This window comes from Trichomycterus rosablanca, chromosome 5 (assembly GCF_030014385.1).
Source record: "Trichomycterus rosablanca isolate fTriRos1 chromosome 5, fTriRos1.hap1, whole genome shotgun sequence".
Taxonomy (NCBI): domain Eukaryota; kingdom Metazoa; phylum Chordata; class Actinopteri; order Siluriformes; family Trichomycteridae; genus Trichomycterus; species Trichomycterus rosablanca.
This window is the reverse complement of record NC_085992.1, coordinates 10,117,584-10,143,067: the sequence shown is the minus strand read 5'-3', so window position 1 is coordinate 10,143,067 and position 25,484 is coordinate 10,117,584. Positions and strand designations below refer to the sequence as shown.

Genomic DNA, 25,484 nt, shown 5'->3' with positions numbered 1-25,484 from the left:
TTGAGTTATTTTCAGAAGACAGTAAATCTACACTGCTATACAAGCTGTACACTGACTACTCTAAGTTATATCCAAGTTTTATTTCTATAGTGTTGTCCCATGAAAAGATATAATAAAATATTTGCAGAAATGTGAGGGGTGTACTCACTTTTGTGATACACTGTATATATCCACGACAAGCATTTAAAATAAACAAAATAGATAAAATAAAGCCAACAGTATCTTGCTTTTGTTCAAGTAAAAAATGAGAAAGAACAACTTAATCAAGACATTCATACATTCATACATAGTAAAGTAAAAATAAAAAATTTTCAGCACATTCAGTACATTCATAACAAAACGTACTTATAATTGTACCTAAACATCAGTCCAGCACCAGCAAAAAAGGAAATCCCTTAATACATTACATCTAGTCCCAATTCTATTCCCTTTTTCTTTAAAACCATTTTGTTTCTCACTGTCTAAGTGAAAAGAAAGATATGAATCATCTTCACAGCTGCAATCCCTGCAGAGGCTTTAAAATTGCTCAAAAACTTCTCCTGAAGCTTGCAGTCATTCAGACACTCTGCTTTACATCATCTGTACTTTGGAGGGGGTTTCAGAGGAACCCTTGGTGCTGCAGAAACCTAAAAGGTGCACAAAAGGTTAATAAATGCTTAAAGACTCTAAGTCAAGTCTTAGTAATCCATGAAATCTTTCTTTTTAAAAACTGACCCGAGGTGGATTCCGTTCATTGTTTATTCCTGATGGTTTTACAGGAGGTACTGGAGGTGGTGCTGGTTTATTTATCTATAAGCCAACAAAACAAAGATATTAAACTATAGCCTGTTTACCTTACAAAAAACAGATGAACAGGGCTGGCATGGTGGCACAGTGGGTAGCCTTGTTGCTTTCCAGGAAGAGTAAAAGCTTTGTAAACAGCAACAAGGGGGACCAATTTCTTATCACACATAAAAATTTAACCACATAGTACAACACAGGAATGTTAAAAAAATGATTAAATGTAAAGACTTACTTGTTTGTTTATAAGTGGAGGTAAAGGTTTTGATGGAGGCAGTGGCTTGGAGGTTGTAATTAAAAGTTTTGCCTAAATTAAAAGCAAAATATTAATACTCTGCATTTTATAAACTCACAAGTGAAGGTGAAAATATCATGTTTAGAAGACAAAAGTCAAGATTTGTTCCTTTAATAATTAGATTAAGCCAGCAGGTAAAATTACCTTGGTTGTAAAACAGCGTGAGATTACTATTACTTTTGAAACTTCTTCTCAGTACATTGATAAAAACTATATGACTATATAAGTCTTTACAATATAAAATAACTTAAAGTATAAGATGAATGTGACTATAAAAAGAAAACAGCACACACTATAAAAAGAAACAGTCCAGAAAATAAAACATACATTTTTTCCTGCTTAACCCAAACATACATGACAAGTAAAGGCATGAGTGCTGTCTGATGTTGTTCTGTATGAGACTTAAGTTATACACGTCTAACTCACTAAAAATTTTTCTGTTAATATGCTTACAGATTTATCTCAGAGTCGTTACTATTTACAGATGTAAAACTAGATTTTCGTCTTTTAACCATTTATTTAAAAAATAAACATAACTACTGAGAATTACCTTCTCCTTCCAGGGCTGTTCTGCTCCTTTTGGAGGCTGTGTGTAAAAAGTGGGAAGTAATTAGTATACTAGAGATTAACTGTATGTTAAATATTTACGAGAGTGTAGCTAGTAATGTTTGTTGTAGAAATGTCCTGAGACAAAAGTTCCTCTGGGCACCCCATCCCTTTTCAGACAAACTACAGGCATTAAAATATTAAACCTGTATAAATACATGCTGTTTATCAACTGATAATTGATCTAACCTGTGGTACTGGTCTACTGGGCGTGATGGGGGAATGTAAAGGTCTGCAGGCTTGTGTTGTTGATGACTCCAGAAAAGTAGGCTGGCTAATACGAGGAGGTCCACATCTGGGGCTGTTCTTTGCACTGCTTGGCTGAAATCCAGGGTTGCACTGACCTGGGTAGGCGTTAATATCCTTAAAGAATCTATTAAATCAACCAAACATACAGTATGTTAAGACAATTTTGGCACATTTGCAGGGAGTCACAAAACAACAGATTTGAAACCACAGAAGAAAACGAATTCATTATTTAACCTTTTCTTTGTGTATGACTTTTGTTTCCTGTAACACACTGTGGCTCCAATTACCAGAGTAATGAGCAGCGAGATGGCTATGGTGGTGGCCACACCTATGATCAATGCATTTCTTCCTGTCAATAGAGCAGATATTTAAGAATAATCACATAATAATGTACACCATTAAACAGAGATAAACTGTTTAAATAATGTTATAAACAACAATAAAATACTATCTAAAGTGATTTTTAGGTTGCTGTTGCTTACGGGTTGGTAGATCAGAAAGTTTTACATCACAGTAGGGAGGTGCCCAGCCTGGATCACAGTGGCACTGCTTCTCATGGTTACACACCTACGATTAATATAGCACAGTCACTAATAATGGAAACCATCGTAGCCTTAGAGCAACACGTACTTAATATTGCAAACAATTAAAAAGTATTAGAGGATCTAGTTCAGTTCTCTAAACCCCAATATATTCAGTATATACTGTATGTTAGTTTATTTATTTGGACCCAATTTTTTCTAATTAAGTGACCATAATTCTACCCCATCACAAGCCAGTCATTGTTTCTTTTTGAGCAGTCTTACTGACAGTGTAGAGTCACTGTGCAGATCAACGGCAGAAATTTGCTGCTCTTTCCCAACACGTGAGCCCCCCCAACCCCCTGACTCATTTTTAAATACAGTTTTAAAATCTGTTCCATCTCTTTATTAGAATCATCTAACATGTTAGCCTCTATTTTACATGTACAGTTAGTGCCTAAGGCTGTTAATTTTTAATTATATTAACCTTCCTCTAGTCTTTCGACAGTAAACACCTTCTGATTACAGTACACTGCATATCTTATATTTTTAGTTAGAATACCATTCTCCTCTTAGAGTTAGGTGTTTTACCCAACACACACTAAAATGTCATTACCATGTTTGTGTCATTGCAGTGCTGGGAATGTTTAAAAAAAATGTCTGTTTCAAAAATTTTCAAGCCTTATTTATCTGAAAGAAATAACAAAAGTCTCACATACCCCACGATTATTGCATTTAGCAGAGCAGTTCTTATTGCCATAGATGCTGTTATCCTGGCAAAGGCTCTTGTAACACACCTGGTGACAAACAGAAAATGTATCAGTCACTCAAAATTAGAAAAGTCGTACATAAAATGTGATTGCATCACTTTAAAACTTTATATTTATAAATTTTATTTACGTACCTTGTTTGTCCCACATTTGGTCCCTGTTGGTACTAACCCTATGTCCTGTGTGCCAGAGTTATCCACAGCAAATTTGCACTCTTTATTACCATAGGTTATTGTACCATATTCTTTAGTGATTGGAAATTGAGCTCCACCTGTACAGTATATCTTTCCACATTTCATGTCCCTATAGGCAACAAAATATCAGTTCATCAAAAACTATTTAATCAACTCTTTGTGCTGTATAAATACAGCAACACTGGAAGAGGAACTTACTGTTGAAAACACTTGTAAAATCCTGGTCTTTTGCAACTTCTGTCATTGCTGTTAAAGCAAATGTCAATATCGACATAAGCACCTAGAAAGTGAACAAATATCATGTTTTAACAAATGGACAAATCAGTGACCTTCTAATGTAGGTTATATTAGTTACAATGGCTACTTGGGCCACTACAGCAATAGGTTATCTAAAGCAACAGTACCTGGTCCCCACAGCCAATTGCAGTGCTCCTTGTGTGTTGGACACTGGCCATTATAGCAGTAGCCCTGGTTGTAGTTACATGGAAGCCCATTCATCTTGTAGTCGTCTTTTGGACATTGTGCTGACATTCCAGTACAGTATTCTTCCAGATCACAGTCATGAGCACTGGCTCTACACAGACTTCCTGCTTGCTGCACCTGGAAACATATTTAAGTATAAAGAGGTTAAAAACAACTAAGCAGCCTTCATTGTATTCAGAGCTTTAACTATTCCTAAGGAGCGGCACAGTGGTGGAGTGCGTAGCTCTGTCACCCCACTGCAAGAAGGGCTTGGGTTTGATTTTCTGGCTGGCTACCAGGGTCCTTTCTGTGTGTAGTTTGCATGTTCTTTCTGTGTGCTCATGGATATCCTACACAATTCCAAGGACATGCTTTAGATTTGATTAATTGATTACTGTTATTACCTTGCAGTTGTGACAGCATTCCCCATGTGCACACTGTGAGCCTTCCGTCAGCTGGCATGTGGTGGAATTACAGCATGGGTTGTTACATTCCTACATTTATTCCACATGAAAAGACACAAGCATCAATACATTTTTATATACTATATTAAGAAGCAAAATCATACACTACACAGCCAAAAGAATGTGGACGTTACATCTTATTAGTGCACTTCAGTATTTCAGCCACACCTATTGCTAACATGTAAAATCAACATTTTAATTTGCCTCTGGATGCAGTGTCACCACAGGAGCTGTCTGTGCAAGCCCATGGTCACAATGGCTATCAAAAGCATGCAGCCATTAGACTCACAGTGGTATTATAAAACGGATAGTTCCGGTCCTAAAATCTGATTGGCTGAGCCGCGTTCTAAGCCGTTGTAAAATCCCCGATAAACGCAGACCTATGACCACCTCACATCATTCCATATTAATACGCCACTGAAAAGAAAAAGTGAATGTTATGTTCGCCCTCATGTTGCCTAGCAACACTGTTAACGAACTACCTGGGGTCGCGGAAGAATGCTTTTTGTAAGTGTTTTTGTAAATAAAAACATTTATAAATTGAACATTGTTGTATTTTATTATATTTTATGTTGACCGCTGTTTTATAAAAGCAATAAGCCACTCGAGACCGTGCGTTACTGCTATGATTTTATCACAGGGAAAGACTCCGCTTCGCGTCGTGCCAAAACAACCTTCCCCGTGATAAAATCGCAGTAACGCACGGTCTCTCATGGCTTATTGCTTTAATAAATCACACCACACCAGTTGCTATTATGATACTAGGTTTGGCTGATATATCCATAGTTTCAACTGTGTTTGGTAGAATTAGTCTTATTTTGGTTTTAAAACCATATTAACTGCTATGGATTGTTCAACAATTAAATATATGATACACATCATTTTGGCCATGCAATTTACATAGGAAGACTGAATAATAGTAAGTATAAACTTTGATAATTTTTGGACTTGTATGAAGAATTCAAGTATGAAAGTGAATCAAGCTGCTACCGTGTTTTACCTGCAGCGTTCCACAGTCACACTCCTCGCCTTTTTCCACAAAGCCGTTGCCACATACTGGTCCCCCATACATCTCATTTTCGTTTGGAACATCTAGCAGGCATCTGGTGTCATAGCTTTGCAAAAATGCCTCTAAAGCAGCTTTACTACAACTGCTAAATGATTCAGGAAATACATGTCTACGGGAAGATAATAAAACAAAGATATTTTTAATGTATTATTATTCTGATCTGTCTCATGCTGTGGTACTGTGGCTGTTACAAATCAGTGTTCTCACCCAATGCTATCTTCCATGATGCAGCTCTGGTCAGATGACTTTGGACAGACACAGTATAAGGATGGATCATCATGTGACATGCCCAGGTTATGGCCCATTTCATGTGCAATAGTGGAAGCCACTCCGACAGGACTGCTGGTATGGTCCTGAGCAAAGAACAATGCTTTAATTCATTTCCTGTTTTCCCTACAGCAGTGGTTCTTAACATTTGGGTAAGTCACAACAGTAACCAATCATAGGTCTAAAATGAGCCAAAATAAGCCCCCTAATGTGTCAATCAGCCATTACTATATTGCAAAAACACTATTATAGTATATCAGTGTTAGTGTAAGTATCATGCGAAGTAATGAAATACTGTACTCTAATTATTTTTTCCTGTAAAAAGTAAGGTAACAGACCACATTTTACATTTTCATAATTAGTTACTAACTGACAATTTAGTTACTTCATTTACTCTTATGCTTCTAAACAAACAGCAGTCTATTTATGCATAAGTGTAAGTGTATAAGTGTAAATACAGTACAAAACATTCCTATTTCATAGGATAAATGCTGCACTTGATTGTATCACATTAGTTAAGAACCACTGCACTAAGGTTAGGTTAAGTGTTATAAGGATAAGTGTTTTTCCATCATTAAAAATATATACAGACCTCATTCACTGCACCAGAGGAAGAAGAGCACATTGAATTCATGGGAGCCAAGCCCACAGTCGATCCCTCAAAATTCACTCCACTATACCAATTACAAGAGAAAAAAAACTTCATTTTAGAAGTTCAGTCCAGAATTTGACAGCATAACACAACCACACATACTGTTTTTTTGGTTTTGGTTTGCACCTAAAGTTAGCCAGCTAAGCTAATTTAGCAAGCAACAAATCTATAACTTAACAGCTGTTTAACTGGTTGTTACACGTTTTCTTTTGTTGTAATCATTTATACTGCAAAAGTGACTATCATTTAAGTCTAAAAACAAAACCACCTTTTTTGATCTTATAAACTATGGGTGAATCTGGGTGAAATGTTTGGCTAAAGGGTACCAGATATGCTAGTGCTGACCCAGTTCTCTAGGACTGCTAAATCTTTTAAATAAACCAGAATTAAATGTAAGCACTTACGTAACAAACTGAGCATTGTCATGCTTCTTTCTAGGCAAGAGGTTAGTCTTACGCCACTTTAAAAATTTATCCAAAGTGAGATTGGGCTGGTGGCTAACAACAATCTGGTCTCTGTAATTCCAGACCTCTAGTCCCACCAACATGACACGGATGTTTAGAGAACGATAGAGCTGCAAGAAATTGTTATGCATTTGTGTCATATGTTATACACTGCAGTTTTAAACAACACATAACAAAACAAAGGATTTAAGCTCAAATACCTTGTCTACATGATTAGCAACTTCCAGCATTCTCTTTTCTACAATCTTCAAGCTTCCATATTTTTGAAACTAAAACAGATTAGATTAGCTTTTATAAGGCAAAACAGAAATACATAACAATGTAACTGATAAACATAAATCAGAACATACCTCTTTATTATCAACCACCAACACCATCTCCACATATCTCTGCACTCTCAAAGGTGCCTTGATTTACATAAGACATATAAAATTGCATTAATTTTGTAAAAGAAAATGAAATGAAATTAAATAGTAATTACAATATACAATTATTATATTCAGTACCATGTTTCTACTTTTATGCAGTCCAGCAAGTCTTGGCCCAAGATCATACACAGTGTCATTGATGTATCTAACAGCTGTCCTCTTAGTCCTCAAGTGCTCCTGTTTATAAATTGCATGGTCTCCCTTTAAAGATTTTGTCAGTGGCTCAATCAAATAGACCTGATTTTCTGTCCTCACAAAACCTCTGCAAAATTTCAACAGTACATGTAATTTATGAGACAATTAAGTAACAATTAAGCATTGATGGAAATGCACTTGGGATAAAATCATTCTTATATCTTATAGCATGTTATCTTTGGTAGTTTAAGACAAGAGCCTAAATAAAAAAAGGAATATTATAATATATAATATTATATACACAAAAACACTGCACAAATTGAAATAACAGAAGACATACAATTTTATGGACAAAAGTATTGGGTTACCGCTGTTTAAATGCATGTGTTTCAGTCATAACAATAGGTAAGATGTGTAATAAATCAATAATATTAAGGAAATGACATGCTTCCTGTTCCTGGCCTGTGTGCTTGTGCATAAAGCAAGGTCTATCAAGACATAAAGAAAAGCTTGGTTTAAAGAAACTCCAGTGCCCTCGCAGAACCATGACCTCAGCCCTACTAGATAACTGTTGAATGAATTGGACCGAATTCCCACACACATACTTCAAAGTCTTGTGAGAAGCTTTTTTAAAAGAGTGGCTGTTGTTAGAGCTGAAACAATCACATAGAGGTCACACTACTTTAATACCATTTGTTTATGAAATGAGACATCCAACCAGTTCATACATTTGGCCATTTAGTGTTTATGTATAATCAAATATAACTGTCCTAAAGTTTGCTCATGGCTCTCAACTTTTCTTACCTCATTCCAGAGCACAGGCCCACACTGACTGAGGAGTCGTTTACATTTCGAATATGCCCCTGATAGTAACAGTGGTCCTACAGGAAACACAATTAATACCTCAGTACATTTACATTTTACAGGTTTTAAACAAAACAAGTTTTTTTTATTTAACCTAAAATGTTTTACCATTTTGGCTGCATGATTAGTCTCTTTATTTCCATCTTCTGTATAATACGTAAGAGTATAATTCTTTCCTAAAAGCTCCCTGTAGTTAAAACAGAGCAAAAACATGCAAACTGAAATAAATTTTTCTTTCCTCTCACTTATAAACTTTATAAATGTTCAATACAGACTGACTTACCTGTTCTTTTCTAAATATATTGTGTGGTTTCTTCCATTAATGGATAAGCCATATTCAGCAGTGTCAGGATATTTCTACAGCATAAAAGAAATTCTTTATGTCATGTGTATAATATCTAATCTTCTGCTCATTTAAATGTGTCATTCATAAGTAATCAGCTTTTAAATAATCAAAAGCTATTTAATTATTTAGTAAACAACATGTCAAATACCTGACTTATTTTGTTCCTATTTCAGATATCACATTATTGAATAACATATATTTATGTCAACACATTTTAATGCATTAGAATTAAGTTGTGAAGAGGTTTTTGCATGTTCTCCTTGTGTCTGCATGGGTTTGCTTTGGGTACTTTGGTGGTTCGGATTGGAGCCACAGTGCATTGGCTGCACTGAAACTGCCATGTTGCACAAAATGTGTTTTGTCCTACAATGCATTAATTTCCTGTTCATGGTGTGTTTGTAATATGCATCCAGTGTTTTTGTGGTGGTGCTGAACCCACTGTGACTCTGACTAAGATAATGATTAGTAAATAATTATTAACTAATTTATAATAATAAAGTAAGTTGTTAGGAGTAATCACAAAGTATTCCAAAATAAAATATTGGCACTTGTTTCAACACTTTGACTCATGACAGCTTAAAAAAGTTCTAATGATTGCAAAACTTTTAACTGTAATTTCCTACTTACCATAATCAGAAATTCCCATTTGTTGCACAATTCACAAAATTAAACTTGTAGTTTTGTATGGTTGTCAGAATTTCTTTTATGTTTGTATAATTTTAATGGCATTAAAATTGAGGCTGATTTAGTCTATTTTGATCTCATTAGGTTAAAAAAGTTAAAAGCTTGGCCATAAAATGTTACATAATCATCTTTACAATGTCTTAGGCAACGCGGACGCTAAATATTTTAAATTTTGTATGAATTAATAAGTGGTAAACACCTGCTAAAATTCTGTATTCATGTGTGGTTAAACAAGGCAGTGTGCATGTTTTCCCTGTGTCTGTGTGAGTTTCCTCCAGGTGCTCCGGTTTCCTCCCACAAGCCCAAGACAACTGGAGCTACTAAAAAAGTGTCACTGTGTTTGTGTAAATGTGACCAATTTATTTTTGGTCTGTGGCCTATTCACAAAGAAGATAAAATCAGAATGTAGAAACACACCTGGTGGGGAGAGTCGCTTCTTTTAATTCTTCCCTTTACTGTCTGCAGACGAACAACATCGTAGTGTAGCACATGTGGGAGATGGGCATGCACAGCACCCCAAAAGCCTGTACAATCAATGGTTAATTACTTAATAGTTAGCTACATTAGCTTACATTAAAACACAGCCAATAATCCCTTTAATCAATATTACTTGTGAGACAACAGCTATGTAGGTTTGAAGATAAAGATGCCAAAAAAGCTTCTTTAGAGTAAACAAAAAAAATATATAAGTTTTTGTGTGAAATTAAAAATGATGAAATGAACAAACACTATAGCATGGCCTAAATCTAAAGGTAAGACTTTTATTCAGTAAAATTTCTAATACCAAATATAAATATAAGTATGTGTTTTGTTCTTAGATGGAAGGTAATTAACTGACTGCATTACATGTAAAATTGCTTTTAATCATACATAAATATATAATACTTAAGATTGTGAATTTGAATAAGCAGTGTAAAAAGCTTTAAATAAATAAGTTTCCTTTAACATTCAGCAAACAACAGATAGCTGCTTTGTTTGAATCTCGAATAGCATTGTTCAAAAACTGATGTAAAAATGATTTCTTAAAGTAATTTAATAGATGCCTCTTAATCCATTTCAATTCATATCATCAAGACTTAACAATTTATTGATATAGTTTAGGCCCCAAATCTTTAGGAAACATCAGTGAAACATGTTAGTACTTCAAACCTATTCTGGCACATTAAGTCAACAAACTAAATACATTGTCTTTATTTATTTCTGTACTCACCCCAAACAGAAACATAAGAACATAGTGCTAAAAATAATCCAGTAAATCGCATAGTAGTTCTGTGCTGCTTCTTTGTTTAATAAAATATCAGATCTGACTTTCTCTTCTCCTCAGTTGAAGCAGCTCCACCTCAGACTGACTGCTGAGAATGACACCAGTTACCACAGGAAGAGCCACACCGACCTCTTACTCATCCATCCTCACAGAGCTCAGTCAGCAATCAGCACTGTTCCTCAGAACAAAAAAACCCCCACACACGCCGCCATCTACAGGACTACTGACGTCTATCTACAGGACTTCTGACATCTACAGGACTACTGACATCTACAGGACTTCTGCATGTCCACTATTCATCTGACCGGCGTACCCAAACCTTTAGTCAGGACCGGTGCTGGTCATAATAAGAGAACGTCGAAAAAACTAACAATGGCCAGTTACTCTTTGCCACGTTCAGTTACATTAAACAAAATAACTTTTTAAATGATTAACATAGCTATCAAAATCAAATCCTTAAAGAATGAGTTTTTTTTTTATTATTAAAGTGTATACAGTAATGCAACATTTTGGATAAAATATCCAAAAATTCACTGTATTACACTGCACACACAGCAGAGAGGACACTGCTTTAGCAAGTTTTGTCTCAATCCACACACAATACCCTATATTGTGTGCTGAAAATAGTTGTATTTCCATTGACTGAAATCTAATTTATTACACCTAGAATGATATTCTATTTTATTGGATTTATATTTTTCTTCTCATTCACATTTTTGGCATTTAGCAGACGCTTTTTATTCAAAGTGACTTACAGTACTGTGACAGCATATTGTTTAAGCAATTGAGGGTTGAGGGCCTTGCTTAAGGGCCCAACCGTGGCAACCTGGCAGTGATGGGACTTGAACCAGTGACCTTTTGATTAGTAGTCCAGTCCCCCAACCACTAGGCTACAACTGCCCTTCTCACTCTCTCCACTCAAGTTTTAAACAGGGCTACAGCCCCACAATTCCCTTGCTTATAGTCAGCATGCTGAAAATTCTCCAGGAACTTAGAACTTAGCAACAGCTAATTCAGGAAGTCACAAAAGATCCCATAAAACATTTACAATACTACAGTCTTAATCACTGACATTTAAGGTCAGTGTTGATTCTGCAGTTTACAAAAGACAAAAATGTGATTCATGCGTGGGTAGCAAAAAACCACTGCTAAGCAGAAGAGGAAATAATGCAAAGTAATTGTCTAGCAAAAAGCACCACACTAGCCCAAAACAATAGAATTCTTTTAAAACTTTTTTTTTTCAAAACCATGAGTCTCACTGTGTGGCAAAAAATGCAGAGTTTCAGTAGAAATACAATATCAACACTCAGACATGACAGTGGTGGTGTTATGGTGTGGGGTTCTCTGTTAATATCAATTTTTAAAATGGTTTAGTTTAAGTCATTGTTTTTTTTTAAACCGACACATTAGCCCTTTGGTACATATTTTGCACTGCTCGTAAACACAATGAAGGAATACACCCTGGACAAAACAATACATCGAAAAGCAACAATCATATTCACTAACTCATACCTAGGGGCAAGGACATAGGAAAGGTGAATGGATGAATGAATAAATAAGTGAATTAATTAATTAATTAATTCATTCATTCATTCATTATCTAAGCATATCTAAGGAGCAGTTGTAGCCTAGAGGTTAAGGTACTGGACTAGTAAGCAGAAGGTTGCTGGTTGTTGGACCCTTGAGCAAGGCCCTTAACCTTAAATTGCTTGGACTGTATAACGTAAATCGCTGTGGATAGCGTCTGCTAAATGCTGTGAATGTAAGCATGTGGACTTTGCTGACCCCTCGTGGCCATAGTTTAGAGGTACACAACGGAGTACAGGTTTTTTTTTTTTTTCACCAAATCAGTCTTAATGCAAAAATATTTTAGTTTTTACAACTTTGACTTGAGAATTTATAAAAGTGCTTTAGGGAAGCAATTGTGTTTTAAAACCTTGTTAAACTGTCATTAACTGATTCAAAAGCTGCTTGACCCATATGTGCAGTCAACTATCGCAAAGGGATAACAGAGTAGTGAGTGACATTTAAAAAATATTAGGGCCACTGTGGTGCTGGGAATACTCAAACCTTCAGATATTGTTTATATCCTTGCCCTTACACATATCTTGCCAAAATTTGATTGTGGAGATCCACAGATATTATGGCTTGTTTTTGTCCTCACCATTCAGTCAGAATTATGGGCTCTTATAGACCCAGATTTTATTCCTTTCCATACTGAGTTTAAATTGCAACAGGTGGCATCCAATGGGGTTCTAGACACATCTCAAGAATAAATAAAACAAACAGCATCTGACGATAATTTGGAGAGCCACAGCGAAGGGTCTGAATACTTCTGTCTACTTTTGTCAACAAGAGATCCGAGTTTCTAATTTTGATACAACTCAAAAACGATCCACTTTACTTCCACTGTCTTTGCTTTGGCGGAATTTAGGACCTGTGAGACTCCTCCGACCGCCTGCTGCAATGACGTTTCAGTGAGGGTTCAGGAAGTCAGTGCGCATGTGCGTGTTGTACATGCAGTGTTTGTACATACAGCAGCAGTTCAGTTATGTTACAGTGTCCTTTAATCCAGCTGTTGGTGGGGTGTAATAAACAGAAGATTGATGTTCATACAGTTCCTGTAGTGGAAAACTGTAATGAACAGAAGTGTGAGCAGATAGTGAGTGCAGGACATGGACCAGAGGAAAACATCTCACCGTTCACATTTACAGCACAGAGAATCCGGATAGATAAAGATGATGAAATGTTTGAGGTATAATGTTTATGATTGTACTATAGAAGTGTGTTTGATACCATAACCAACCGACCACCAGTTTATGTTAAAGTTTTAGGTTCAGGTTCAACATAACATCACCTGTCTGTATACAGGAATAACATCAGGATGGTCTTTTTCTTCCTGAATGTTGTTAACATCTGGTTTATGCTGTGCTTGGTACAGTCTTAACATGCAATGTGTATGCAGCAATGAATTGTGTAAATTGACAATTGTTTGTCGAAGTATTTTAAAACCCATGTGGTAAAATTTATCACAAACGTATGCAGGTTATTACTGCCCAACCGTCTGATGTATTTAGTGTCACAAAAGGTCATTACATTTGACTTAAAAACTGCATTACACACTAAAACACACTATATCAGCTGCTAAACATGGTGTTTATAGCGTTAATCTTTGCCCATGCCCTTTACACACATAGGTTTCTTTTTCATTACCTCATTATTTTAATTATAATCTGTGCTTCAACTGGTAAAATACCTAACAGTACATTAATTGTTTCTTAAAGAATATATTTCTTAATTTTTGGATTTTATTCATTGGCACATTTTGACACAGTGGTAAACCTTGACCCATCCTTGCTGTTGAAGGATTAGACTTTTCATGGATGCCTCTGATATACCAAACATGAACGTATTGTCTGTTTGTGGTGATTTTTTTGTTTCTTTGTTTGTATTTTGTTTGTGACCATTTTGCTAACTTAATCCTTTCTCAACTGTTTGGAGCATGCTGTAAGCATTAATTGTAAACATCAGTTTGTCTTAAATACAGGTCAACATTGATTTACACATTACTGCTTTCTGTTTTTATTAGAATTCTACGTACTGTTGCTACCTTTTAAGAAGGGATTTTTGTACAAGATTAGTGAATAAGTTTACTGAGTAAAATATTTAACTTGTTATTAACTTGTATTAATTCATGCTTAAAGGTCATTAAATCTTTTTACCAACCATGTATTACTTTCTCTTTTTATTACTGTCTTTTTTTATCACAATCATCAAAATATCCATAATATATTATTTCCTTAGTGAGTTTTTATAGCCCTAAAGTGAATTATTGAGACACACATACAGTATATCAGGAAAATGTTTCACCTACCATGAGCTACAAACTACTTGTGTTAGGAAGTAGCATAATATTAGTGCTGAGTTCAAAAATACAGTTAAAACAACAACTTGGATATCTGTACAGTATCAACACTGCTGCCCAACAGCAAAATGCCCAAAGTGGTTAAGTATGATGTGGTGTGTAAGCCACAATTGGTTACTAATTTAATAGAAACTCATTGTGCCTTTTCTACAACAGGATGGTGATGTGCATCGACATTTGTACCTGCAGGATCTTGCTACAACTCCTACAGATGACAGCTCGGCAGCAATGTAAGTATTAGTAACAATAAAAAAGTAAGGAAAATGGCAGCAGCTTATCACAGTGACATAAACCAGTACCCAACCTCAATGATTAAACCATTGAGACTTAATAATGACAACAACAAGAACAAGAGCTGTGATGTGTTATATAAACACCACCCAGAGATCCAGGTGTGCTGCAACCATAATGAAAACTAACAAGCTGTTTTAAAAAGGAGATCATTTTATTGCACCAAGAGGGCACTGGGTCTAGGAAGATTTCTAAGACCCCAAACATTCCTCGAGACCCCCTGGGAGTTTTGTGCAGAAGTTCCAAATTTGTGGTGCAGCAGCAAACCTCCTTGGCTGTGGGAGAAAACCCAAAATTTTGTCCAGAGGCTTTAAGAATCTCATCGGGACAACAAAGCAAAACCTCTGTGTTACTGCAAATGACTTTTATCCCCACAGTCAAGCACAGGGTAGGTCAATGATGATGTGAGGATGTTTATATGCTGCAGAAACTAGCAATCTTGTTTGTGTAACTGGCGTCATAGTTTCATATAAATACCAATGCGTTTTGAGAAGGAATGCTATGCCGTCTGTGGTAAAATTAAATCTTGGTGATAATTGGACCTTGCAGCAAAACAATGATCCCAAGCACACTTTCCACTCAACTAAATCTTGGTTACAGAATCAGTCTTGGAGTGGTCACTTACTGAATTTCATGGTTATCAAAGCAACTGTTAATTTGATAAGAGAAATAGATGTTTTTCATCTAAACTTAAATTTATGTCAACTTATCAATATTGCTTCAATAATCCAACATCTTACTAAGAAATTTTTTTGTCAATTTGTCAACTGTCACTTGCTATGATTGGTCCATTTTTAATTAAGTTTTCCAAAATTTTCTTCAAATTTTGTCGTATCCAATTACCTGATTGCATTTTGCTTCCTTTACTGCTGCTGACCTCCACTACTGACCAAGGAAAGCTGTGATTAACACATGCCCCTTCTGACATGTGGCAAGTAGCTGACTGCTTTTATTTACTTAAACAAGATTGTATAATTCAAGGAGAGTCAGGCCACAATTTCCATTATGCCCTGTTTCTGTGCAGGTGCCATCAGGAAGCCAGCAGAGGTCGTAATTACAGCAGTCATGAGGAATCCATGCATGGCCAAGCCAATCATAGTCTGTATAGGCATCCAGCCTGCCTGTAGCAGAGCTGAAATTCAAACTCACAAGTTTAGGATGTCAGCTATGATGTGCTATTGTGCTCTACTGCTGCTCCAATTTAGCCTTGTTGCCCCCATTTTTAAATGCTTCACCAACAACCCTCTTTCCTTGTAACTTCATTTCAGCATTTCAGAGTTCCAGTGTCACATTGCCGGCTGCAAGCAATTATTCGACACTCTTGAGGGATATGAGCACCACTACAATTTACTTCACCGTCATGTATGCTCCAGCTGCAAACGCTCTTTTCCATCCAACCAGTTGCTGGACATACACATACTGGAGTGGCATGACACATTATTTCAGGTCATGGCAGAGAAACAGTGCATGGTAAGGTTTTCATGATTATAATGGGGCATGACTGATGTAGTTACTTAGCCTAGTTTCAAAACTTTTCCAATTAAGGACAACATGATTTCTGTGGAGTGTTATACTTCACAGAACTACATGTCCAGCTACATGTCCAAAGAACACCTGTGTAAAGATATGAACCTAACCGCAGGATACTTAAAAGTTTAAGAATCATCGTTCACTACTGCCTTTTTGCTACTCTTTCATGAGTCAGTTTCAGTTCATTCATTTTGTGATTTCATGAGTCTGCTTAGATAAATGTGTTTATAAACACTGGCTTTGGCTTAGGCTCAAGACATCTGCACTTTTAGATTCGCTATGGTTTAATGCTTTTTTAAAAATTATTTCTCATGGTGGTTCTGTGCAGTCTTAGAGACTCCATATTTATGCATTTATGCATATCATTTTAAAATATGTGTACAACAATATGTGTATGCCAGGCTACAACTAGTTCATGGCCATGTTTCTATGTACTTTAAACTGTATTTTCCCTGTATTGTGCTGAAATAATTGGGCATTGAGGTTAACTATGGTCACTGAGTGGATTTGTCATCTTAACTTTGTTTAACTTTGCTGTGGTAACACCCTGTCTTAAAACTCTTGACACAGATGTTAGAATGAAAGTTTTATAAGAAAGCACTAACACATAACCACATACATTAACAATGGTATCTCAAAAACATAAAACAGCTGCAAAGCCAATAGATCATTCTACCCATAATAAACAGTCCAAGTATCAATTTGTGGTCTGATTTGTATTGCTTATGCTGCCATTTTTTGACTGTTCTCTGTGAATGTGTCGTTTTTTTCAGGAGTGGAAAAACATTTGAAACTCTGCTTCCCGCTTTGTTTTGTTGGCTCTTTTGAAGCATGCTCTGAAGAAAAGATTTTTTGATGGTGTTGTTGCCTTGTATTGGTTTTAACATCTTGATTGTTAGGGTTTTTTAAATGGCCTGATCTTGCCCAGATACAAAATGAAAACAGCCCTGTGCTCAAATTAAAACAAATCAGTCATTAAGCTGTCTAATTTAATGACTTTTCAGTATCAGTGCTTGGTTGAGGGCTGTGGACTGAAATTCCGAACTGCTAAAGAAAGGAAGGATCATCTAATAATGACTCACAGCTATCCGTCAGACTTCAGATTTGACAAATCAAACAAGATCAAAAGGTAAAATAGTTATCACGCCAATATACATTTGCTAAGCATCTAGATGGGCATGGATGGGCATATTAAATTGTACATTAAATATTGCTAGTGTAATAGTGTAATGAACTATGTTGCCAGGCTACAGTAAGCCTTTTTATTCACCTTTCAGAGAAACTAAAGGGAAAAAGACTGCTCAACAGAAGAAAATTTGTATGACAGTTCTTGGCAATGTAGATAGTCCACATAGCGAAGCAGAAAATTGTGAGTCTATGGATTTTTCTCCAACCCAAGGGCCTGAAAGCCAGCCTGTCCAACAAAAGCCACAGTATTCATACAAGTAAGTATTACTCAATGGTACTATTTAAATTCCTCGGCTGTATGATTGACAGTGTGTTATTACTTTTAAATGTTAATTTGTTATTTTTTTCCAGGGTACCACAATCTATTTGCTTTGGCCAAGGCTCAGTCAGAGGCTTCAGAGGTGGAAGAAGAAAGAAATAGGCCAAAACCTACATAGTAAATCTGTTATATGATTTTCTTACATACAGTATATACTTAGTGTGATTTTAAGAGCTGTATTTTTATAATAAAAATAAAACAAGAGTGTATATTACTTTCTTATTTAATATTTGTTCATCATAGACTGCAAAACATGTATTATCTAGTTAAAGCTGCAATTATTGCAATTATTGCCATTGCCGATCAGTGCCATTATTAAAGATGGTAGGAAAAATACTATAAAAATAAATAAGATGTTTTGTTGTGAGTAGTCACACTAAAAAGCCAGGATGAGTTTTAACTCATATGAAAGAATTATTAATCGATGACAGAAACTTTATTGTTTTTTATTGACTTTTTGCCGTTTTGCCGCTATTAAATTAATTGGTAAAAAAAAAAAAGAGGTCTGCTGCACATTACTGTTACAATTTTACAGTTTTTACAAAAATAATGAGCAAAAGTTTTATTTATTATAGCTGTAACTGAAAATAGCCACATGAAACAGCTATGGATGTACTATTTCAAAAACTCAAAATTAAGACCAGATGAAATCATACAGCACACCAAAAAGGGTTACACTAAATTTACTTGAATTCATGATTCAAATGATTTAATATATATACTCAGTGGACAAATAAATTATCATTTCTATGTGCGTACAATTGCATTAATACATAATAGACCACTGACTGCGGCGACCAGTGTACAGAAAAGTAATAACACAGGGTCGCCGAAGCATGTTGGTGCTCTTTGTGATCAGGCAATCTAACATCCTTATTGGGAACTTTATATCGGTACTTATAGTTCCAGTGTTTTAAGATGCTTAACCAGCCACTTAACCATCTTTGCCACAAAACAGCTCTAACGTGTAGTCACATTCCGTTCTACTTTTTCGGTATACTGGAAGTCATTTTCATACAAAAGAAAAATGTTTTGCACTGAGGCCATAAGGTACCAGTTGCACCACTGTAATAGACTATAATAACATTATGTTTGATTAATTTAAGAACAATCCTGTTGTGTTTGTATCCGTTAAAGCTAATTATGGCACAAGCAACAAGTTAATGGAATCAACAGTACATTCGCAACAAGTAGCAGACTTACAATTATAAATGAAAACAGTTTGAGCGATAAGGGCCTTGCTCGGGGGCCCAGCAGTGGCAACTTGGTGGTGGTGGGGCTTTAACTTATTAGTTCATTAACCACTAAGCTACCACTGCCCTATATAGTACTCACATTTTCTTATATCTTTCGGATTTAATGTATTATTATTTTGTAGTGTTGAATTTTGCTGCAAACTGCATTGACCATATTTTAAAATGACCGAACTACAGCAGGTTCCTGCTTTCTGTGTAATTAAATAAAAATGTCAGTTTAAAGCGAGACACACTCATCTTGTTTAAAATGTATTTTTAATACAAAAGATTATTCTTCTATGATTATGTACAGATATATACAATAATTTACAAGGGGTAAATGTAAACACAGTATATAAATATATACCAGCATTTCTATTTGTAATTTTAGATGGTTGAAAATATCTGTATGCTTATAGGCTTATTTACAATTATAAGAAAAATCTACAGATTAATTTTACAATCTATTTTACTTTAGGAAAAGAAATTGTATTGTAAGGGGATCATGGCTAAACCAATAAAAAGCTCACTCATTGTTGGTTGGATGCACGTCAGTGAAGCGTTATAGCACATCTGTTAAACCAGCCGCTCTGAGAAAGCTGGGTTACAAACAGCGCAAAGTGCAGATAGTGAGACTCACTGCAAACATACACGATTATAACACATTTTGGGCTTTTTCACAGTTTTGTTACTTCATTAAATTTTAAATGTTTATTGTTTTTCTTAATATACAATGATACCAAATGTGGGTGCCCAATGTGGATTCTAAAAGTTTGCACAGATTTTGGGGCCTTTATGAATTACACTTTTTATAATGTAGTTTCTTAACTGAATTTTTAAATAACACCCATATTTTAAATAATGAATTATGCACAATCGTTACAGTACTAAAAGTTTTCAACTATTTTTACTGTTCACAGTAAAAAATTGCGCACATTTTGAGGAGGACTTGTGTGTGAAGCTTAGTTGTATAAATGCTGATTTATTTTATATTTTAACAAACAAAGCACTTAAATTAATGCCTAAAAATATATCATGTATTATTTATTTGTGAACAGACCTAATTAAGAGCTCTGGTACCATGTCAAACAAAGTAAAATTATTAAGTGTCTGTTTCCAAATTAAGGGCCCATTTTTATCGCCAAAGAGGAATTTAAGTGTAACTTAAATGTTACAAGTACACTGAGAAATGTGCAACGTTTAAATGAGGGAAATTCAAAGTCATTGTTTTCCAGTGTTCTCCATTAACGTGTACCATCATTTGGGTAGAAATCAATCCAGGAATGATTTCGGTTTGTTTGCTGTTTTAATCAGCTTTAAACAGCAACAAGTTGTTTGTTATGAGAAAACATTGCACTACATTATAATTAGGGTATGTGGCCCATGGAATAAATTGTGAGGAGCCTCACGCCAATTTACATTTAAAAGAGAGTAAGTCGGGTAATTAGTCCTACTTGTCTTGGCAAAAACCAAAAGTCTTTATGTGTTTAAATACAATGAACACAACCGGTTTAAGAGAGATAGTACATCCCGTAGGTGACAGGTCCACCGAACAGTCCAGGCACGGGCAGTGAGGGCCGCGGGAAGGAACCAGAGGCCCCGTACAGACCAGCCGAACCTATGTGCGCTCCAAGCGGAAAAGGAAAAGCGAAGGTTGGTAACAGAGGCTTTGAGGCCAGTTTCAGTTTCTCTAACTCCGCTTCTTGCAGTCTCTTTGCTTTTGCTCTTCTGTTTTGGAACCATATCTTCACCTGAGTCTCTGTCAGATTGAGTGAATTGGAGAACTCGGCTCTCTCTGCGATGGAGAGGTACTGCTTCTGCCGGAACTTTCTCTCCAGCGCCAGCAGCTGAGATGTGGTGAACGGGGTCCTCGGTTTGCGGTTGTTCTTGTGTTTGCGAAGGGCACACGTAGACGGACTTGAGTGTCCTGTAAACACAAAATCAAATTAATCTATGTAAATGTGGATGTTGAAACAAATGTTTAATCTCGAGGTTTTTACAGATTTCATTAGTGATTACATTTTATTTCTTATTAAAAAAATTTCCTTCTTTTTGAGAAAAAAGTAGGAGAAAGTTTGTAGTAATACAAAGGAATTGAGCTTTGAGATGAGACTTAGGGCAGAGAGACACAAGGTAATGTAATTGTTATGGTCTTACATATATGAAGTTTATAATTTAGTTTTATATTGGCTAATTATAGTGAGTAAACATTTTACTTCAAAAAAACAAATAAGGAGAAATTCTGTGGTGGTGTTTTTGTTGACGTTTTATTAATTAATATGAAACGATGATACAATACAAATTTTAAAACAATTCTAGTCGGTACTATAACTTCACAAATAACGCATTGGAAGAATGAAGCATATTTTTTTCTTTGGGTTACAGACAACCCGCATTTCCCCTAATTAAACTATAAAATTGAGCACGTATTAGTTCAAATAAATGGCCGTCAAATACATGGCCTAATAAACCACATCATGGCAAATAGTAATAAATCATAGTATTTTGGTTTCAGGGAGTATGTACTAGATGTGGAACTAGTGTTATTGTTTAGTTTTCGTCTTCACATACAACAGGCTGTTTTGGGTCAACGATTTGCCATAGTTGAAAAGTAATTTCACAACAACACAACGGCTGTCCCATTTGCCATAAATGAAATATGCTGTGTGTCAAACAATAAAGACATCCAGTTTTTACTGAATGTTTTTATGCACTGTCCAGTTAACTTAGTGGAGAAACATAGCCAGAGAAGTACAAGGTTTGGAGAGACGTTTTTATTTACATGAAATATATATTTTTAAATTATATAAAACTCGATAATAAAGGTCAGAGGTGGAAAATTACAGCCTTGATATCATGATCGACATATTTGCTATTGCTGTTAAATTTAAGTTGCTGTTATATAGGTCTACTGAAAGTTCCGTACATGGACAAGGCTGAGTTAGGCCAAACATTTCTTGAAGGGGAAAAGTCACACATGCATTTATATGGTTTATCTGTTCCTAAACGCAAAAACTAAAAGAATTTTGTGGAGTCTATTTTTGAAATGTGTAACTTACTTGGTGGAGAGGTGTAGGTTGGTGTCTGAAACCATCCAGTCTGTCCTTTCTCACTGTGTTCCTCTGCATCTCTTTTTAAGTTTTCCAGTGGCAGTTTTTTGTCTGTATAGAGAGACACTGGTGAGAGCTGAGAGCGCTCGTCTGAAGGAGATATGGATGCAGAATAAGCCGTCCTGGAAGTCACTCTGTCCGATATTAGAGACTCCACGCTGAACGGAAGACTGAACGCTTTGCTTTTACATCCTTTCCTTTCTCTGTCGGTGCTCTCCGGCTCCTCTGTGTCCGATTTTTGGCGGTTCTGTCCCTCTCCTTCTTGGGAAAGCGGTCCTTGAACAGAGCTCATGTTGGAGGGTAAAGGGGCCATACAACTTCTAAATGTCAGACCCACTTAGTTTCACTTATCCTCGCTTTGTTGTCAGTCACCCGGTCAGTCCCCGCGTCTCTGAGACGCTCACTTCTTTCTTGTATTGCCCAAAGCTCTCTCAGCTATAAAACTCCCCAAAGTTCACTTTCATCCTCACCGCCCTCCAATCAGCGCTTCGCTTTGTCCACATGACTTTTGTTGTGCGAGGTCTGATTGGCCAGAAAGAGTTCTTAAGGACGGACGTCAAAGTGATTTTGAAAGAAATGTGCGTGGTCAATCATGGATGTCTTGGCGCGCTGCTTTATTGATGGCTCCGGGGCTCCAGTGTTTGAGCTATTTGAGAACTTTTGTTGCAATTAACCGGAGGGGCCGTCTGTACAGAGAGCCTCCACAACTCATTAGCTTAAGCCTTATTGAAACCATACAACAAGACAGCCAGCTATTGCCATAAGTTTTTCTTTCAGTTTGTTGGAAATTGTGCTTTATATAAGAACATTTTTAAACACACAACTTATTACCTGCATAGGTCACCACACAACATAGACTTTACACTGAATAAAAGTTTATAACGTTCAGTTTTGGACATCCGTTATATAGGAACAAATTACGTTATATGATATATTAGTTTATTGTGTAAATCATGCTTAGGATTTAGTTTTAAAAGTGTAGGTAGTTGTTCGAAGTTCTATTTGATAATTTAATTCTATTTAAATAAACAACATAAAGAACCAGGGATCAGAAACATACTGGTAAAACAGATAGACCTACAATAACTTAATATTTACATGAATTAAATGCATTTCATTATTACAAGTGTACCAAAAAAACTGGGGATAAAACTGATTTTCATAGACGATCAAGGTATTAGTATTTTTAGTGTGGTACACGATGCTCCCACACTTGTAAACAAATTACGTTTACCCATTGTGAAAATCCCTTTCAGTAAAGTGAAAGACATATTTATAAAAAAAAAAATACTCGACCCTTAGTAAAGTATGTTCGCTTTAACCAGTTCCGTGCATAAAATAAAGAATTGCACGTTCAAATTTTATAGTAAAGTTGCTAAACTGTCCCAAGTAGACCATGTTTAGCTTAATAACATTCAGGGACAATTGATAAACGATGGGAATGAACGAATGACTATTGTGTCACGCTTAATTAGAGCATTTTAAAGCTTGTCTTGGTCCTTTAAGTTTGCAAAAAAAGCCTCTATTGAAGCACAACTGGCAAGCCTTCACCGTAAGTCAAAGCATTTCATAAGGCAGACAAGTCGTGCTTTGGAAGGCGCCAGTCTCGGCGAGATCAAAAAGGACGCTACCTCGGGGAGAGAGAGAGACAGAAAGAGAGAGAGACAGAGAGAGACAGAGAGAGAGAGAGAGCGAGAGAGAGAGAGAGAGAGAGAGCGAGAGAGAATATGAAAGACAGAGAGAGAATATGAGAGAGAGAGGCAGCGGGTAGCACCACTTAACCAATTCTCCCCTGCAACATTTTAACAGCAGTAAAATAATCACAGTGCGCCGGTTCCCACAGACACTGACAGAGCTGCACCAACCGGTTCCCTGCCCTGCTACACTCAATTTTAATACAACCTGATGAATGTTTTATTTTATCCATATAAAGGTTTGAGCTCATAGTTTTTATCCCCATCAATGATTAACATCGACAAATCTTTGTTTACTTACGTAAACGTGTATGCATGTATTTATGTATATTTATGTGAGTTTAGTTATAGACAAAAGGAACCGTGTAGAAGTTCGTTTATAAACTTTTTACTTCATATAGGCTTAGTACTTACAGTGAATTATGTTTTACATTTGTTTATAGATAATATTTTAAAATACAAGTTTCAATATTTAGGTGTAAATAAAAATCTAATGATGTTATAATAATGATAGCATTTAGTTTAACGGCCACTTAAAATGCATTTAATAACAACGCAGTTTTTGGTTTGGCTTTATTGTAATATGTTTTTTTTTTGGTGTGAAATTTGGTTAATATTATGTTAAACTGACGAGCAATAACACATTGTATGTTTAATTATTGTCTAATCATATTTCAAAATGTTTTGTTTACCTGTTGCTTTTACTTGTGAAGTAACGAAGTTCGGGTTGATTAGTAAAAAATAAAATAAATTATTATATATAAAATACATCTAAGTCTGTATAAGCTCTTTTGTTTGTGTAGGCCTGTTTGTGAAACTGAAACTTCACTTGGGATATTAATATTAATATTAAAAGCAAACCAAACAAGTTAATGTTATTTTTTGATAAGTAGCTGTAGTGTAAACACTGTTTAAATGACCTTTATGAGATGCATTTTGATATTCCTTAGTTGTTTTCTTACAAAATCCTATAACTTTAGTATTTTTATTGATAACCAGTGTGGAATGCATGAATGAGATATATGTATTTAAGTCAGGTCAATAGTTAATTTGTTAAATCTCAAAGACAAAACTTACTTGTACCTGTAACAATTTGCATTACTAATGTTTGATACATGTATTATACATGTACTGTAAAAAAAACCGAAAGCATCTTCATAAATCTTCATTAATACATGCAAACTTCAGTTTGTCTGCTTTATGAGGTATATGGTGCTTTTAAATAGAAAGAACACAGTAAAACACACTCTGTGGCTAAATTATAATGTTGATTATGATGATGATGGTGATGATAATAATAATAATAAAAATAATAATAAAAGTAGGTTTAGCCGAACCCATATCAAGGTTAAGTTTAAATGTGGTGATGGTGATGGTATCTTTAAATGATTGTTAAACTAGTGTGTGTTCAGTATAGCCATTTTCCTAATAACGCATTTTGCTGATCTGCTCTGTTTTTATGGTTTAAGCTGTACAATAAACAGAACTCCAACCCCAAAATAAAACTCCAGGAGCCGCCTGAATAGTTTGTTCAGTCGTTATGTTTATGAAAGTGTTGAAAATCCCGTTTTCTTTTTCTGTCAGCTTTAAAAGCCAGGGGAGATTGTGTGTAAAGAAAACTGCTGTTGGTAAGGTGGTGTGTCAGTGTAAAGCTCTGCCCCTGTATCCTTCCCTAATG

General features: G+C 35.6%; 3 protein-coding genes across 3 annotated transcripts; 1 reads left to right on the top strand and 2 right to left on the bottom strand.

The window, feature by feature from the left end:
- Positions 1–378: 378 nt before the first annotated feature.
- adam8a (ADAM metallopeptidase domain 8a) lies at positions 379–10,512 on the bottom strand. The gene is made up of 24 exons (XM_062995408.1): positions 10,461–10,512; positions 9,668–9,774; positions 8,504–8,577; positions 8,329–8,407; positions 8,161–8,237; positions 7,300–7,483; positions 7,144–7,200; positions 6,994–7,062; positions 6,734–6,903; positions 6,270–6,351; positions 5,618–5,763; positions 5,342–5,519; positions 4,282–4,371; positions 3,820–4,015; positions 3,614–3,695; positions 3,356–3,524; positions 3,171–3,248; positions 2,413–2,497; positions 2,165–2,279; positions 1,871–2,054; positions 1,626–1,661; positions 1,016–1,087; positions 715–789; positions 379–626 (listed from the first exon to the last, which is right to left on the bottom strand). Exons 1-24 carry the CDS (start codon positions 10,510–10,512, stop codon positions 576–578), a joined length of 2,508 nt encoding a protein of 835 aa, XP_062851478.1. The 3' UTR covers positions 379–575.
- Positions 10,513–13,044: 2,532 nt separating this feature from the next.
- Positions 13,045–18,170, top strand: znf511 (zinc finger protein 511). Its single transcript, XM_062994856.1, has 6 exons — positions 13,045–13,269; positions 14,596–14,669; positions 15,999–16,200; positions 17,265–17,389; positions 17,538–17,705; positions 17,800–18,170. The coding sequence occupies exons 1-6, from the start codon at positions 13,066–13,068 to the stop codon at positions 17,867–17,869; spliced, it is 843 nt and encodes a 280-aa protein (XP_062850926.1). The 5' UTR covers positions 13,045–13,065; the 3' UTR covers positions 17,870–18,170.
- A 1,091-nt stretch (positions 18,171–19,261) lies between these two features.
- msx3 (muscle segment homeobox 3) lies at positions 19,262–22,510 on the bottom strand. The gene is made up of 2 exons (XM_062995648.1): positions 22,062–22,510; positions 19,262–20,929 (listed from the first exon to the last, which is right to left on the bottom strand). The coding sequence occupies exons 1-2, from the start codon at positions 22,423–22,425 to the stop codon at positions 20,514–20,516; spliced, it is 780 nt and encodes a 259-aa protein (XP_062851718.1). The 5' UTR covers positions 22,426–22,510; the 3' UTR covers positions 19,262–20,513.
- Between the last annotated feature and the right edge of the window lie 2,974 nt (positions 22,511–25,484).

What these genes read in the sequence shown, in the direction of transcription:
- adam8a (XM_062995408.1), bottom strand. Translation starts at nt 10,512, where the DNA reads ATGCGATTTACTGGATTATTTTTAGCACTATGTTCTTATGTTTCTGTT. An exon ending in TTCTTATGTTTCTGTTTGGG is followed by an intron (nt 9,775 to 10,460) that starts GTGAGTACAGAA and finishes TTGATTGTACAG; the next exon opens with GCTTTTGGGGTGCTGTGCAT. An exon ending in TGCATAAAAGTAGAAACATG is followed by an intron (nt 7,201 to 7,299) that starts GTACTGAATATA and finishes ATGTAAATCAAG; the next exon opens with GCACCTTTGAGAGTGCAGAG.
- znf511 (XM_062994856.1), top strand. Translation starts at nt 13,066, where the DNA reads ATGTTACAGTGTCCTTTAATCCAGCTGTTGGTGGGGTGTAATAAACAG. An exon ending in TGGCAGAGAAACAGTGCATG is followed by an intron (nt 16,201 to 17,264) that starts GTAAGGTTTTCA and finishes ATGACTTTTCAG; the next exon opens with TATCAGTGCTTGGTTGAGGG. An exon ending in AAATCAAACAAGATCAAAAG is followed by an intron (nt 17,390 to 17,537) that starts GTAAAATAGTTA and finishes TTCACCTTTCAG; the next exon opens with AGAAACTAAAGGGAAAAAGA.
- msx3 (XM_062995648.1), bottom strand. Translation starts at nt 22,425, where the DNA reads ATGGCCCCTTTACCCTCCAACATGAGCTCTGTTCAAGGACCGCTTTCC. An exon ending in AACCTACACCTCTCCACCAA is followed by an intron (nt 20,930 to 22,061) that starts GTAAGTTACACA and finishes TTGTGTTTACAG; the next exon opens with GACACTCAAGTCCGTCTACG.